This window comes from Vicia villosa, linkage group LG7, assembly GCF_029867415.1.
Source record: "Vicia villosa cultivar HV-30 ecotype Madison, WI linkage group LG7, Vvil1.0, whole genome shotgun sequence".
Lineage (NCBI taxonomy): Eukaryota > Viridiplantae > Streptophyta > Magnoliopsida > Fabales > Fabaceae > Vicia > Vicia villosa.
In genome coordinates, this window is record NC_081186.1 from 42,568,503 (window position 1) to 42,584,755 (window position 16,253).

At 35.8% G+C, this 16,253-nt stretch overlaps 2 protein-coding genes across 2 annotated transcripts; both read left to right on the forward strand.

Annotated features, from left to right (window-relative positions):
• The first annotated feature begins 2,763 nt into the window (after positions 1-2,763).
• Positions 2,764-6,297, forward strand: LOC131620481 (ASC1-like protein). The gene is made up of 6 exons (XM_058891564.1): positions 2,764-3,065; positions 4,454-4,683; positions 4,828-4,983; positions 5,268-5,453; positions 5,601-5,785; positions 6,117-6,297. The coding sequence occupies exons 1-6, from the start codon at positions 2,928-2,930 to the stop codon at positions 6,146-6,148; spliced, it is 927 nt and encodes a 308-aa protein (XP_058747547.1). The 5' UTR covers positions 2,764-2,927; the 3' UTR covers positions 6,149-6,297.
• Positions 6,298-12,252: 5,955 nt separating this feature from the next.
• LOC131618936 (uncharacterized) lies at positions 12,253-16,006 on the forward strand. Its single transcript, XM_058890085.1, has 5 exons — positions 12,253-12,915; positions 13,003-13,746; positions 13,824-14,888; positions 14,956-15,651; positions 15,730-16,006. Exons 1-5 carry the CDS (start codon positions 12,253-12,255, stop codon positions 15,940-15,942), a joined length of 3,381 nt encoding a protein of 1,126 aa, XP_058746068.1. The 3' UTR covers positions 15,943-16,006.
• Positions 16,007-16,253: the final 247 nt, after the last annotated feature.

Below are 16,253 nucleotides of genomic sequence, written 5' to 3' on the forward strand. Positions count from 1 at the left end.
TGGGGTTTGTTGGTGAATAAAATCTGCGGGTTTTGTCCTCCACGACGGGTGGTTCTTGGGGGTTTTTATCAAGAGGCGTTCATTGAGGATTCGGATGAGTGTAACGATTGAGGAACGGGGAGTTCAAGGAATCAAGACACTGCAGAAGGGAATCGAAGTGATGCTCTTGGATAACCTTGATCTTGCTCAAGATTAAGGGGGAAGAAGATTCAAAGGATCGACATAATTGGTTTATCGTTTATCGCTTTGTTATCTTCTTTGTATAAACTGCTTTCAACATTAATGAAAGTTTTCCCAATTTCATTTGAAATTGGGGGCAGACGTAGTCGTAGCGAGGACGGTCGACGAACTGCCTAAACAAATATCGTGTTCTTATCGCTTTTATCTTTTCCTTTTTCATTCTGTTCATAATTGGTATAATTGCTAAATTGATCAATGATTCAAGTGTTAAAATTGTGAATTAAAAGTTCTGCATAAACATCACAATTCACCACATCTTGAATAAGCATCAATTTGAATATTGTCACCAAGTGTTTGTCTATTTGTTTAATCCACCTTACTGCATTGCAAATCAAAGTTTGTCAATCTAGAACGTAATCGATATTCAATTGTGACGCGTATTGACTCGAGAGTATATCTCTTTATCTGTGATTTCAAATATTTTGTGGTTTTGTAACACATATAACCCTTTGCAATAGCGGTCCGGAATAGACGCAAGTCGATTCAGAACCGCTTTCGCTATAAGCTGTAAACATCCCGGAAAAACTGTGTAGGATCTATTCACCCCCCCTCTAGATCCTTAGGCCAGCGTCTAACACCTTACAACTTAATGTAATCAATTCTAAGAGTATTACAATTGCTTCTTAAAAGCTATAATCACAAACTGTGATATTTCTCTTAACGTTTAAGCTTAATCTCACTAATATATTACAACAGCAATGTAGTGAGCTTTGATGAAGATGAAGTTTCTGAGCTTTGACTTGAACAGCGTTTCAGCAAGTTAATATGAGTTTTTGAATCGTAGTTGTTAACTTTGCTTCTCATCAGAACTTCATATTTATAGGCGTTGAGAAGATGACCGTTGAGTGCATTTAATGCTTTGCGTGTTCCGTACAGCATCGCATTTAATGTTATACGCTTTTGTCAACTACCTCGAGCCTTGTTCACGCTGTGTCTACTGACGTTGCCTTTAATAGCTTTTAACGTTCCTTTTGTCAGTCAGCGTAGCCTGCCACTTGTACTTCCTTCTGATCTGATGTTTGTGAATACAACGTTTGAATATCATCAGAGTCAGACAGCTTGGTGCATAGCATCTTCTGATCTTCTGACCTTGAAGTGCTTCTGAGCGTGATACCATCAGAACTTCAGTGCTTCTGATCTCATGTTCTTCTGATGCTTCCATAGACCCATGTTCTGATTCTGCTTCGACCATCTTCTGATGTCTTGCCAGACCATGTTCTGATGTTGCATGATGAACCCTTTGAGACAAAGCTTCTGAGCGCTGAATTATGCATACTCTTTATATATTTCCTGAAAGGAAATTGCATTGGATTAGAGTACCATATTATCTTAAGCAAAATTCATATTATTGTTATCATCAAAACTAAGATAATTGATCAGAACAAATCTTGTTCTAACAGGACATTCTATTGATACATCAATTCTTTAGACAACTACTTTTTTATTCTCTAATACGATTATGCTGATACAAATATTTTTCACATTTTAAATATTCTCCACATTTTAAATATTTGAATTTGACTATAAATTAGTTTGCACTTAATGTATTTTATGTAATGGAATTCGATTTGAAAATTTTGATTAAAAATTTTGATTCTTAATTAATATTATATATTTGAAGATCCAATATTTTTTCGGTAAGTTAAAAATTATTGAAACAAATAATTTTTTCTTAATTAATATTATTATTTAGAAATTAAAAAATTATTTATAATAAATTAAAAAAATAAAATTAAGGAAATTTAATTTTCAACTATAAAGATATTTTTATAAACGAAAAAAATGTATTATTTATAATAATATTTTTCTGAACAAACATTCATTATAATGTTACTATAACTCCATTTATAACCGTAAGTTGTTATAAATTTTTTTTTAATTTCAGAAATTTTGTAACTGTAAGTTGTTATAAAATATTTTTTTAATTTCAGAAATTTTGTCTCGTGCCTTACACGGGCATACCACTAGTTAATATTTATACGACAACCACTGATATTTTTTTCTATTAATTCTTATATATATATATATATATATATATATATATATATATATATATATATATATATATATATATATATATATATATATATATATATATATATATATATATATATATATATATATATAAAGAGCATATCAAGTGAGAGCAATTTTTAAAAGAGAGATGAGAGGAAAAAATGTCAACTATTAGATTCATCAAGAGAGAGAAATTAATAGCCTCATTAATGTGTTAACATTCTCTTTCTTGATGAATTCAATGATTGATATTTCTTCCTCTCATCTCTCATTTAAAAATGCTCTCACTTGATATGCTCCCTATATATATATATATATATATATATATATATATATATATATATATATATATATATATATATATATATATATATATATATATATATATATATATATATATTTATTAACTATAATTATATAATATTTATTAAATATTTACATTGAATTTTCGGACACAATTTCTTTACTAGTTATATTAAAAGTAGAAGTGACGAAGCGCTTGGGTCCATAGTGTAGTGGCAATAAATTGGGGATGTTGTTTCCACGATGAAAGTGGTGTATTCATTGAAGAAACCAACAAGCATACTTTTGTTATATTTTTATATATAAATTGATTAGCGATGTGATTGTACAGATTAAGAAATAAATCTCCAACTAGAGTTTAGCCGGAAATGGATTTGTTTCAACAAGTGACCTCCGTTGACTGGCAACACGAATCTTACCCCGCCTTTCCTGATTTCTTTCTTCTTCCTTTCTTCGCCATCTTCTTCCCTTCCCTTCGTTTCCTTCTCGACAGGTTCATTTTCCAGGTATTCTTAACTAAAACCTTTCGTTCTTTTTTTTCCTTCTATTATTATTATTATTATTATTATTATTATTATTATTATTATTATTATTATTATTATTATTATTATCAGTATTATTACGTGTTCAAAATTGAATGGAACACCATCCACCTTATACTATCACTATCCAATTTGGGGATTTCAACAATTTTTTTTTCTTTCTTTCTGTTCAATTTTTTGTTTTTGTTTATATCAGACGCGATTAGGAGGTTTGTGAATGTAATTGTATGGACTAGGAATTTTTAGATTTACAACTTTTAAGACACCAAGTGGGTGAGTAAAAGTGCTAAGGAGTTGAACAATGATGCAAAGGTAAAGTTAGAGTATGAAACAAGGTTGTTGTTATTGTGATAAGACTTGGAAAGGGTGATTTGGTTGATGTTAGAAGGGTTGGAAGCTAAGATCATTGTGTTAAAACTTGTCATTCACTTTATCCATCATGGAGAGTGGTGTCCCTTCCACAATTCCGCTCATTATGTTAAGAAATGCTTCCTAGCCATTGTGGATGATTGCACAACATTCATTTGGATTCTCCTTTATCAAATCCAACTTAGAAGCACCTTACGTCATTCAATGTTTCTCGCACAATTTGAGAAACAAATCAAGATATCTGATCTGATAATGCAAATTAGCTTTGTTTAACCTCGTGTCTAGAGAAAGTAAGTGTTCTTCATCGGTTTTCCTGGCCTCATAAGCAAGTGTCGGTTTATGTTACATTATTGTATATATAGACACTATTGAATTGTTAGCGGGCGCACCCATTTCTAGCTAGTGCTGTCTTTGAGGTTGTGCAAGATGAGCTACAACAAAGGGCTTCAAACTTTTTAGAATAAAATTGTGATTAAATAAGGCTCATAATAGATCTTCCATGGTTAAACAATAACTAAATAGACCCCTATTTATTTTGTCACGAATGAACCATAGGTAACCAACACTGGGCCTCTAAAAGCTTAAGATGACCCTGTTTCCAACGCAGAACTTACCCATGATAAGATTTACACTAGAAAGACAGGATTGTATAGTGTTACAAGACTGACTGATATATTGGATATATCCTATCATGCTGGCATAACGAATATTGGATTGAGACATGATGTCGTTGCTTATCATATTATGTCTCTCTTATTCTGACCATCAAACAAATCATATATGTTTGACATTATTATTGTTTTGTGTGTTCCATAGCAGGAGAGGGGAAAATAATTATTCTTTTCATTCTCTTGCCTAATTTTTCTCATCCTGTAATGATGTCTGAAGTAAACCTTGAATGGGCTATATTCTCACTATGTATCTGTCATTTTTTGTGGATGATTTGATTATTGTAGTCTATCTGAAGTAAATTGAATGTGTAGAAATTGGCCAGACGATTCATTTTTGGAAAGGGACATGAGGCACTTGATTTTCATACCGATGACGGTCGAAAGAAGATTGGAAAATTTAAGGAATCAGCGTGGAAATGCGTTTATTTTCTATCTGCAGAAATTTTTGCGCTGGCAGTAACATATAACGAGCCTTGGTTTACTGATACAAGTTATTTTTGGGTTGGGCCAGGGAATCAGAGATGGCCAGATCAAAAGATTAAGTAAGATTGTTGTGTTCACGCCCAATTTTGATTGATTTCCAGTTGAAATTTCAATTTATTATTGTTATCATTTGTCTGTCCTTCCAATTATTTTAGTATCAACTTAAGTTGATCGATTGAGCAGTAACCATTTATCATTTTCAGATTGAAATTGAAGGGGCTATATATGTATGGTGCTGGATTTTATTCATACTCCATACTTGCTTTAATTTTCTGGGAAACAAGACGCTCTGACTTTGGGATTTCCATGACACACCATGTTGCTTCTCTCACTCTCATTGTGTTATCCTACACTTTTAGGTACGGTTTCATGAGCCTTTTATTTTCGTTTTTATCCAAGCTTTTGGTTAGTGTGTCATGTGACTTGTAGGGGATGTTGTTTTGTAATTGGTGAATATGTTTAATGTTTAAAATGTAATTTGTTTTGAACTCCTTATCTTATCAAAGAGTGAAATCTGTTGAAATGTTCATTGTGCGTGAGAGAGAGAAAGCGAAAGAGTTAAACCTTGTGGACTTAATGCTTGTACTAATTTTATTTGGATATTTTCACAGTAATTGTTTGCTTATTTGTTCAACACACTCAGGTTTGTTCGAGTCGGATCAGTTGTTTTAGCCCTTCATGATGCTACTGATGTGTTTCTGGAGATAGGGAAAATGTCCAAATACAGCGGTGCTGAAACAATGGCTAGCTTTGCTTTTATCCTTTTTGTTTTGTCTTTCACCATACTACGTGTCATTTACTTCCCATTCTGGGTTCTTCGAAGTACAAGGTTTGTGTTAAATCAGCTCCTCATTTTACGTTTTGTTTTCACTATATACTCTGAAATGATTATACTCGCTTAAAGGGGTGCCGTGCCATATATATGTTCAGATATCATTTTACAACTCTATTTAATTGTTTTCTTCTTTTTTTGCAGCTCTGAAATGGTTCCCACCTTGAAGTTGGGAAAGCATTGGGTGGATGGTTCAATACATTATTATGTATTCAACACTCTTCTATACTGCTTGCTTATTCTTAATATTTATTGGTGGGTGTTGATCCTTCGAATGCTTGTTGGTCAAATCCGAGCTAAAGGAAAAGTTAGTGAAGATATTCGATCTGGTAAGTTGAATATTTGTTCATATATGGCTTTTTTTGTCGGAAAAGATACCATCTGCAATAGTTTATTCCTCTGAAATCTATCTGAATGAAATTAAACACACAAAGATACATCGGAAATGGTTGTAGGTGTGATAAAAAGGGATATAGATAAGTTGATGTTGATGCATTACGTATAAAATCAGAGAATGTCACCTTTTATTTAACAAATCTTGATGCGAAAACCCATCTACATATCTTAGCCATAGTTTTTATCAATAGCTTTAGCCCGTAGAAAGTTTAACAGGATATCTACATATAAACCATTGCTTGTAACATTTTCATTTATATGCAGATTCTGAAGACGAACATGAACATGAAGAATGAGCATGACAACAAGATTGGAAATTGTTCTCTTTGTTTGAAACTGTACACATTTTTTTACACATATTGTCACATTTTATGCGATGACAATGTAAAATTATATGAAAAGAACGTGGCTTATTTCATGAATGTAGATGCTTCCTTAGAGATAATGGATTATTAAAGCTTACATTACAAGAACCTTTGTAACTCTCAGTCTCATTTGCTAAGTTGAATGTGTGTGCTCTAAACATGCATCAACATTCAAAAGAAGTATGGTAGAGTTACAATCTCATATTTCTTCACAAAGACACAAACACACATAGGTCTGTGTAGATTTTTAGTTGTTCCGTATGAATTTCTTCCTCCTCCAAGACTCCGTGTAAGAACGGTTTGTAACATCAAGTTGATCTATCTCTAAGTTTGGTTTCGTAGCTTGATCAAGAAATGATCTAATGGATATCATCTGTACTACTAGTCAAAAAATGTCTCTGTCATTCCAAATAAGTCAACATTGTACTTAGGTTATTCTCTTTGGTCTTAATCTCAAGCTTCTGCGATTTTTTTGTTTTGTTTTTCTTTCTTTCAACAATTTCTCCATATCATATGTCTAATTCTCCTTAGGGAAATAGATCTCTTCTTCCATTGCTTGTAACCGTTTGTCTTTGCTTCTTAATGACTGCATCTCTCATGTTGATCTTCTAACTTGGTATTCCTGTTTCTTTTGAACATTCTACATTACTTGCTGTTCCAATATTTGAAGAAGTTTATCCATCAGAAGGGCTAGCATTGTATGATAAGGTTCCTCAGCTTGATTATGTTCTTTGTAAGATGGGGTCATGAAAATATTTTTGGCTTCTTGATATATTGGGTCGTCTGATCTTTGAATAGTATCCTGTATCTGATAAACTGAAAAGCTTGTTTATTTCATGTGAGAAGTTGGCTATTTAAAAGCCTTACATAACAGAATTAGAGAACAATCTGCACTAGCCTAAAAAATAGGACTTCCTAAAGACTAGGCAACTTATTAACAACACATAAAATAACTCCTACAACCTAGAAAATAACTCCTACAAACTAGGACATTAACGTTAACAAATTCTCCCTTAAACTAAGTAGATTACTTAGTTTACTTCACATACTCCAAGTAAATCTCTAAGTTTCTGAAACTGTTCCAACTTGAGAGGCTTTGTTAGAATATCAGCAACTTGATCCTGTGAGCCACAATGAACTAAACAAATTGCTCCTTCCTTGCATAAATCTCTTACAAAATGGAATCGAACTGCAATATGCTTACTCCTTTTGTGCAGAACTGGATTTTTGGATAATTTTATTGTTGAACTATTATCACAAAAAATGGTTGTGCATTCATCATTATCACAGCCAAGTCTTTTAAGAACCATTTTCATCCACATCGCTTGACAAGCACATGCCGCCGTTGCCACGTATTTAGCCTCCATCGTTGACAGTGTCACAATTGGTTGCTTTCTAGATGACCAAGTTACTGATCATGAAAGCATATCCCGAAGTGCTCTTTCTATCCTCCAAACATCATGCGTAATCATTGTCGCTGTAAGCAGTCAATATGCTACTTGCTCCTTTCTGATATAAAATGCCAAAGCTGGTAGTTCCCTTCACGTACCTTAGCACCCTTTTTGCAGCATTAAGATGAAGTTCTGTAGGTTGAGACATGTACCTACTAATTAAGCTCACAACATACATCAAATCTGGACGGGTTGATGTTAAGTAGATCAAGCTTCCAACTAGCTGCTTGTAGAAAGTGCTTTCAACCATAACTTCATTCTCATCTTTTGAAATTTTGAAACCAGGAACTATAGGATTTAAAGCAGCATTGCATTCTTCCATTTGAAATCTTTTAAGTACATCACATGCATACTTATTTTGGCTAATGAAGATTCCATTTTCCAATTGTTGCACCTCAATACCAAGGAAATACCTCATCTTTCCTAAATCCGACATATCGAATTCCTTCATCATTGACTTCTTAAATTCCCCCATCATTGATTCATCATTCCCACAATATATTAAATCATCAACATATAAACTTACAATCAAAAGTTTACCTTGGATGCTAGTTTTAACGAACAGAGTTTGTTCGCTGGAGCACTTCTCAAATCCCTCCCTTAAGAAATATGATTTGATGCGACTAAACCAAGCTCGAGGAGCTTGTTTGAGTCCATATAGAGCTTTTTTAAGCTTGTACACTTTATGAGGTTCATCTTTCTTTACAAAACCAAGGGGTTGCTCTACATAGACATCCTCCATTAACTCGCCGTGTAAAAATGCAGATTTGACATCAAGTTGATAAACCTTCCATTCCTTTTGAGCAGCCAGTGCAAGAATAATTCTGACAGTGACCATTCGAGCCACTGGTGCGAAGACTTCAGCATAATCAATTTCATATCGCTGCACTTACCCTTTGGCGACCAATCAGGCTTTAAATTTCTCCACTTCACCGTGCTCATTAAGTTTTGTTTTGAAAACCCACTTTACTCCAATCTGCTTTCCGCCTTTTGGTAAATCAGTGAGGAACCATGTATTATTCTTTTCTATGCTCTTGATTTCAACCTCCATAACTTTCTTCCAATGTTCACTTTTCATAGCTTCTTCAAAATTATCAGGGTCTGAATTTGTACCTACAACAAAATTAATTTCATTATCTGAAAAACCTTCTCCACTCACATAATCATTCATCCAGGTAGGTGGCCTCCTGTTTCGTACTTCTTTATCGGAGTGTGAGGAAGTGCTGAAAATTGACGGATGTGTTGTTGCATCACTTGTCTCAATTTCATCTTCTAAAACAACAGCATTATCATGGAAATTTGGATGTGCAGCCTCCAAGTCCCCATCAATTTCCTCTTCTATAGTTATTTTATCTTCACTTTCTCCCCATTCAAGCTCATCAAGTATCTGCTGCTTATAGCTCTTATCCCAATCCCATTTTTTCTTCTCTTCAAACACAACATCCCTGCTAATTACTACCTTCTTTGACACGGGATCATATACTTTGTATCCTTTTGATTCATCGCTAATTCCCAACAGAATGCCACTTATACTTTTGCTTTCCAACTTTGTTCTTTTTGCATCTGGTACATGTATGTGGCACACATACCCAAAGACCCTGAGATGTTCAACTGATGGCTTTGCTCCACTCCAAACTTCTTCTGGGGTTGTATCTTTTAAAGCTACAGTGGGGCATCGATTGAGAACATAAACTGCCCACTTCACTGCTTCAGGCCAAAAAGGTTTTGGAATACCTTTTTCACACAACATGCTTCTTACACAGTTCATCACTGTACGATTTTTCCTTTCAGCAACTCCGTTTTGTTGAGGAGTGTACGCCGTCGTCAGTTGTCTTTTAATTCCATTGTCTTTACAGAAATCGTTGAACTCAATAGAGGTGAACTCCCCCCCTCGATCTATTCGTAGGCATTTGATAGAAAGACTGGTTTCTTTCTCAACAAATGTCTTAAATATTTTGAATACAGCAAATGTATCTGACTTTGCATGCAAAATATACGACCAAACTTTCCGGCTATAATCATCAATTAAGCATAGCACATATTTTCTTTCACTATTAGAAATAGGTGAAATTGGACCACACAAATCAGCATGAATAAGTTCTAACCTTTGTGTTGCTCTCCATGTGCTTCTTTTTGGAATGGGCTCCCTGTGTTGCTTTCCTTTCAAACAGTCTACACAGACTTCATTTGAGATTGTCAAATGAGGCAAACCTTGCACCATTTTCTTACTCTGCAAGATTTGGAGATTTGTGTTGCTAATATGTCCTAATCTGCAGTGCCAGAGGTGTGTGAGATCCTCACTTGCTGCATTGAAACATACCTCCTGTTTTGGTTGGAGGGACATTGATAGCATCTTGGCTACCAAGATGAACATCCGATTTGCCGTCATTTTGGTTTGAATGATCAAACCTCTCTGTGGATGAAAGATTTTGCAAATTCCAGCTTCTATAAGGATGGAAAGACCTCTTTCCTGGAGCTGCCCAATGCTTAGAAGATTATTTTTGAGTTCAGGAACACAAAATACATCACCGACAGTGAAATTAGCATTATCAACCTCCATTTTGATGCTTCCTTTGCCAGAAACTTGAATTCTAGTATCGTTGCCCAACTTCACAGTTTCTTGAGAGACACTTCCAAACTCATAGAATAGAGCTTGGTTACCACACATGTGGTTACTACAGCCGGAATCCAAGAACCAGATGTCTTCTCGCTTTGCTCCAATTTCATCGACATAGGCCATCAACAACATCTCCTCCTTCTCGTCTAGCTCTGCGTAATTTGAATGCTTTCCTAATGTAGGGCATTCATATTGGAAGTGGCCAAAATTGTGACATCGGTAACATTCAACATTAGCTTTGTTTAGATATGTTCTCCCTCTTCCTCGACCTCCTCTAATTTCTCTTCTTCCTCTGCCTCTCCCTCTTTCAGATCTCCCTTCATGAGTCACCTTCAGCAATACTTGTTCTTCTCCGTCAACATTCTTCATTCTCTGCTCATGGATCAACAAGCTACTTTGAAGTTCATCAACGGTAAGAGTGTCGACGTTGTTGGATTCTTCACTGGAGCAAACGACATAGTTAAATTTTGGTACAAGGGATCTGAGAATCTTCCCTGTAATGTCCCTTTCTTGTACGGTTTCTCCACACGCTTTCATTCGTTTGGCAATGGAAAGAGTCCGCCCAAAATAGGCATTAACAGTCTCTCCCTCCTTCATTTTGAGTATTTCAAACTCAGACTTCAATGTTTGCAATTGAGCCCTCTTCACCCTCGTGGAACCCTTGAACTTTTGTTTCATAGAATCCCAAATCTGCTTGGAAGTATCATCATTGAGTATGGTCTCCAAGATTTCTCTATCAATTGCTTGATAGAGATAATTCTTTATCTTCATGTCTTTCAACCGTTGCTCCTCTATCACCTTCATTTGTGCTTCTGTCGCTTGAGTGCCTTCTGGAACTATGTCGAGTCCCTTCTCAATTAGGGTCCAATATTCCTTTGCACGAAGGAAATTCTCCATCAGTTTTGCGCAGTGCTCATAGTACCCATCGAATCGTGGAATTGCCGGTTGCACGAACTTTCCGTTGGTACTGCTACTCTCAGCCATCTCTACTCTCACACAGTGTTTCACTCTTTGCTGAAGCTTTTTATCAGGCCCTAATCATTGAGCTCTGATGCCAAATGATAAACTGAAAAGCTTGTTTATTTCATGTGAGAAGTTGGCTATTTAAAAGCCTTACATAACAGAATTAGAGAACAATCTGCACTAGCCTAAAAAATAGGACTTCCTAAAGACTAGGCAACTTATTAACAACACATAAAATAACTCCTACAACCTAGAAAATAACTCCTACAAACTAGGACATTAACGTTAACAGTATCCAACAATCTTTATGTTTGCATGATTCCATAATCGAAAAACAAGTTCATCTCTTAATGAACCAATGTATATGATCTCATTTGAATTATCATCCAACTTTGATCTTTCAAAATTTCATGTAAATAAGGATGTTTATTGAAGTTTGAGTTTTTCAACCCATTGAGAATTTGTTGAGTGTGATATTGATGGTGTATTTTTTTTAAAATGAAAACACAATTATTATAGGGTTAAATAAGTTTTTGGTCCCTATAAAATTACCAAATTTTGTTTTAAGTCCCTCTAAAATTTTCCTTCAAATTTCAGTCCCTACAAAATATTCCGTCTAAAGAAATGGTCCCTGACGTTAAAAGCCACTAACGGCTGCTGATGTGTCAAGACAGGTGGAATTTTTTTAAACCAATTTTTAATTGTTATAATCCAGCCTTATCTTTAAGATGATCTTCTTCTTCTGGTCCCTCCTCTTTCTCTAATCTTCATCGTGGTCCCTCCTCTCTCATCCATTCTTGTCCCTTTCATTCAAGTGGTCCCAACAACGACAACTCCTGCTCCTGCTCCGGTCCCAAAAAACGACAAGGTAAGTCCCACTTTCTGATTCTATTGTTTAATAATTGCGACATTTCTGTCTTGAAACTTGTTTAGGGTTGTGCGTTCCTTGCATGCAGTATTTAGGGTTCTGTTTTTGTCTGATATACCATTGAAATATGTAGGGAATGGGGTTATTTAAGGTTGTCTTTTTTACCAATGGCAAATTTGTAAGAGATGAAGGGGTATCATATGAAGGGGGCGATGTTTTTGCTATAGCTGGTCAGGACCCAGATTTCTGGTCATATTTTGAAGCATGTGATTTACTTAAGTCTTTGGATGCTTCATTTATAAAGGAAGATGTGAAAATGTGGTGGAAGTCCGAACATGGCTCACTTGAAAATGATCTAAAACCACTTGTTAATGATGAGGATGCAACATTGTTAGCTATGTGTGCTGAGGAGACAAAGTCTGATATTGAGATATATACTGAGCCAAAAGACAATGTTAATTCAGAAGATAGTGAAGATAGTGAATCAAGTGAAGACTCTTTGGATGGCATACATTTTGAAGATAGTGAAGAGGAGAGGATGAATGATAATGATGAAGATGTAGGTGAAGAGATCAACAATTCTGGTGCAGGTGGAGTGGAAGATGGTGCAGGTGGAGTAGAAGATGGTGCAGGTGGAATAGAAAATGGTGCAGGTGGAGCAGAAAGTGGTGCAGGTGGTATACATACAGGAATGATGACAGCAGAGATGGAAAGGGAATACATAATTGATGATGACTACTTAACAGATGAGCTTGATAGTGGGGCAGATGATGATAGTGATGGTGGTAGGCCTTCAGTGGTAAAGTTTAGGGATGATGAAAAACTTAGAAAGGAATTTAAGTTCAAGGTTGGAATGGAATTTTAATCTCTGAAGCAATTTAAAAAGGCTGTACTGGAACACAATGTGTTGAATGGGAGGGAAGTTAAGTTTGCCAAAAATGATGGGGAAAGGTGCAGGGTTATTTGTAAGAATAAACAACAATGTGGTTACACTGTTTTATGCAGTAGAGTGTTGAGAACTGAATCATTCAGGATTAAGACTTTAATTCAGAAGCACAAATGTGGAAGGAAGTTCTTCAACAAGAATGCTAATGCTGATTGGGTGTCTAGAATAATTGTGGACAAGTTGAAGAACAATTCAGGTATGAAATTGAATGAGATTGTTTCTGATGTTAGATTGAGGTTTGCCACAGAAATTACTGGATGTAGGGCTTTCAAAGCAAGGCAAATAGCTAGAAGGGTTGTTGAAGGTGACTCAGCCAAGCAGTACACTATGTTATGGTCATATGGAGCTGAATTGAGAAGGGCATGTATAGGTAATACATTTAAGTTGAACATTTCTGGTTTGCCACCTAAGTTTGAAAGGTGCTACATGTGCTTTGATGGTACAAAGAGAGCATTCAAGAATGGTTGTAGACCTTTCATAGGATTGGATGGTTGTCACTTAAAGAACAAATATGGTGGAATATTGTTGATAGCTGTCAGTAGGGATGCTAATGATCAGTATCTTCCACTTGCCTTTGGTGTTGTGGAGACTGAGTGTAGAGACTCTTGGAGCTGGTTTATGAGGTTGCTTCTTGAAGACATAGGTTCTGATAATAGGTGTTGCTTCATTTCTGATCAGCAAAAGGTGTTATTTGTTAATCTTTATTTCCTTATATGTGATTATATGTGACTTTAAGTATTAACTTAGGTCTTTATATGCAGGGATTGGTGAATGTATTTGAGGAAGACTATCCTGAATTTGAGCACAGGTTTTGCTTAAGACATTTGTATGCTAACTTCAAGAAGAAGTTTGGGGGTGGTACACTCTATAGAGATCTAATAATGGCTGCAGCAAAGGCAACCTATTTTGAAGACCATGAGGCTAAGATGAATCAAATTAAAGAGGCAAATCCAGATGCCTATGAATGGATGAATGCTATTCCCAAGAATAAGTGGTGTAAGCATGCCTTTCCCTTCTACTCTAAGTGTGATGTTCTTATGAACAACCTAAGTGAATCTTTTAATGCTACTATTTTGATGCAAAGGGATAAACCTATACTAACCATGTTTGAATGGATTAGGAACTATCTAATGGGTAGGTTTGCCACTCTTAGGGAGAAGGTAGAGAATTACAAAGGAGTGATTATGTCTAAGCCACTTAGAAGGTTAGATAGGGAGATAGAAAAAAGTGCTAGTTGGCTGCCCACTTATGCAGGTAGATTAACATTTCAGGTTACTCATGTAATGTTCACAGATAGTTTTGTTGTTGACTTGGCAAAACATACATGTTCTTGTAATTTTTGGGACTTGGTAGGGATCCCATGTAGACATGCTGTTGCAGCCATTCATAGGAAGGTAGATAACCCCATTAACTATGTACACAAGTGTTATCATAAGTCTACCTATGTAACATGTTACAATGAAGTTATCAGTCCTATTAATGGCCAAAACAAATGGCCAAAGACCACTGACCCTGAAATCTTGCCACCTAGTTATAAGAGAGGCCCTGGCAGACCAAAGAAATTGAGAAGAAGAGAAGCTGATGAAGAAAGTCAAACAAGGTGGCAAAGGACTAACACAAGTCATAGGTGCAAGATTTGCTTTGAATATGGACATAACAAAAGGACTTGTAAGAAAAACAAACAGCTAGCAGTTATTGTTGGTGAAGTACCAAGAGATGTACCAAGAGATGTATCAAGTGATGTACCAACAGATGTACCAACAGGTGTTGCACCCACCCAAGGAAGCCAAACACCTAATGTGGGAACTTCTGGAGTCAAAAAAAGGGTAAGTAATTGAACTAAATTGGTTACAGTTATTTTGGTTCATTTTCTTACAATTATATTGGTTGCAGGCTTCTGTGCAAATAGGAGGGAAATCAAAGAAGTCAAAGTCTACTGCAAATGTAACAGGGAAATCAAAGAAGTCAAAGTCTACTGCAAATGTAGGAGGGAAATCAAAGAAGTCAAAGGCTTCTGTGCAAACTAATGATGTGCCACAACATGAAGCTGTAAGTGAGAATCAGGCTGAAGATGTGCAAGCTGGAGATGTGCCTCATAGCAATGAGAATCAAGCTGAAGATGTGCCTCATAGCAATGAGAATCAAGCTGAAGGTGTGCAAATTAATGATGTGCAATCTAATGATGTGCCTGCTAATGATGTGCCTGCTAATGATGTGCCTGCTACCAATGAAGCTGTAAGTGAGAATCAAGCAAATGGTGTGCCTCATACCAATGAAGATGTGCCTGCTAATGATGTGCCTCATACCAATGAAGATGTGCCTCATTCACAAAACACTGTCAGTTCAGCTGAGGCAATGAAAAGGTATTGTGGAATTGATCCTGATGAATTGGAGGCCTTGTTAGATGATGAGGAAATACTTGACATTGCACCATTGAGAATTGATACTAGTCCTGTCAAGAGTAAAAGACCTGGTCCCAAGACCTTTATTGGGAAATGCCCCAAGGTTCCAAAAACTGTCAAACCATCCATTGCTCCAAAGGTGTCCAAAGCTGCCAACAAGCCAACTATGTCAACTATGAGTGACCCTGTAAGTTTGTAACAAACATTGATGTACCTTGGCATGCTGTGTTTATAAACCATTGTTAACTGTTTTTTGTCTTAACAGGTAAAGGTAATGATATCACCAAGGAAAAAGTCCAATCTTGCTGCATCTCCAATTAGAAAGAGTGATAGGCTAAGGACTTTGAAGGCAAAAAATATACCGGGGCCTGGAAGGGATCAAAATGATCCACTTGAAATTCCTGATGAAGACACTACTGTGAGCAGTGCTAGTGGGAGCAAGCCATGGGCTGACATCCAAAAGAGCATGACTCAGTGATCCATAATTGTCCTACTGTTTTGTTATTTACTTTGAAACATTTGTGTGATGTATGATGAACCACTTTTGGAAGTATCTCTTTTGTGTTGAACTGAATCTAAGCTGTATTATGAAGATGTATTATGAACCACTTTTGGATGTATCTCTTTTGTTTTGTACTGAATCTAAGAGCTTTGGTTTTATCAGTTGCTTTGGTTTTTATCAGTTGCTTTGGTTCTTATCATTTTCTTTGGTTTTGTATCAGTTTGTTTGGTATTATGAACCATTTTATCAGTTGCTTTTGTTTTTCATTTATGTGTATCATAACAAAC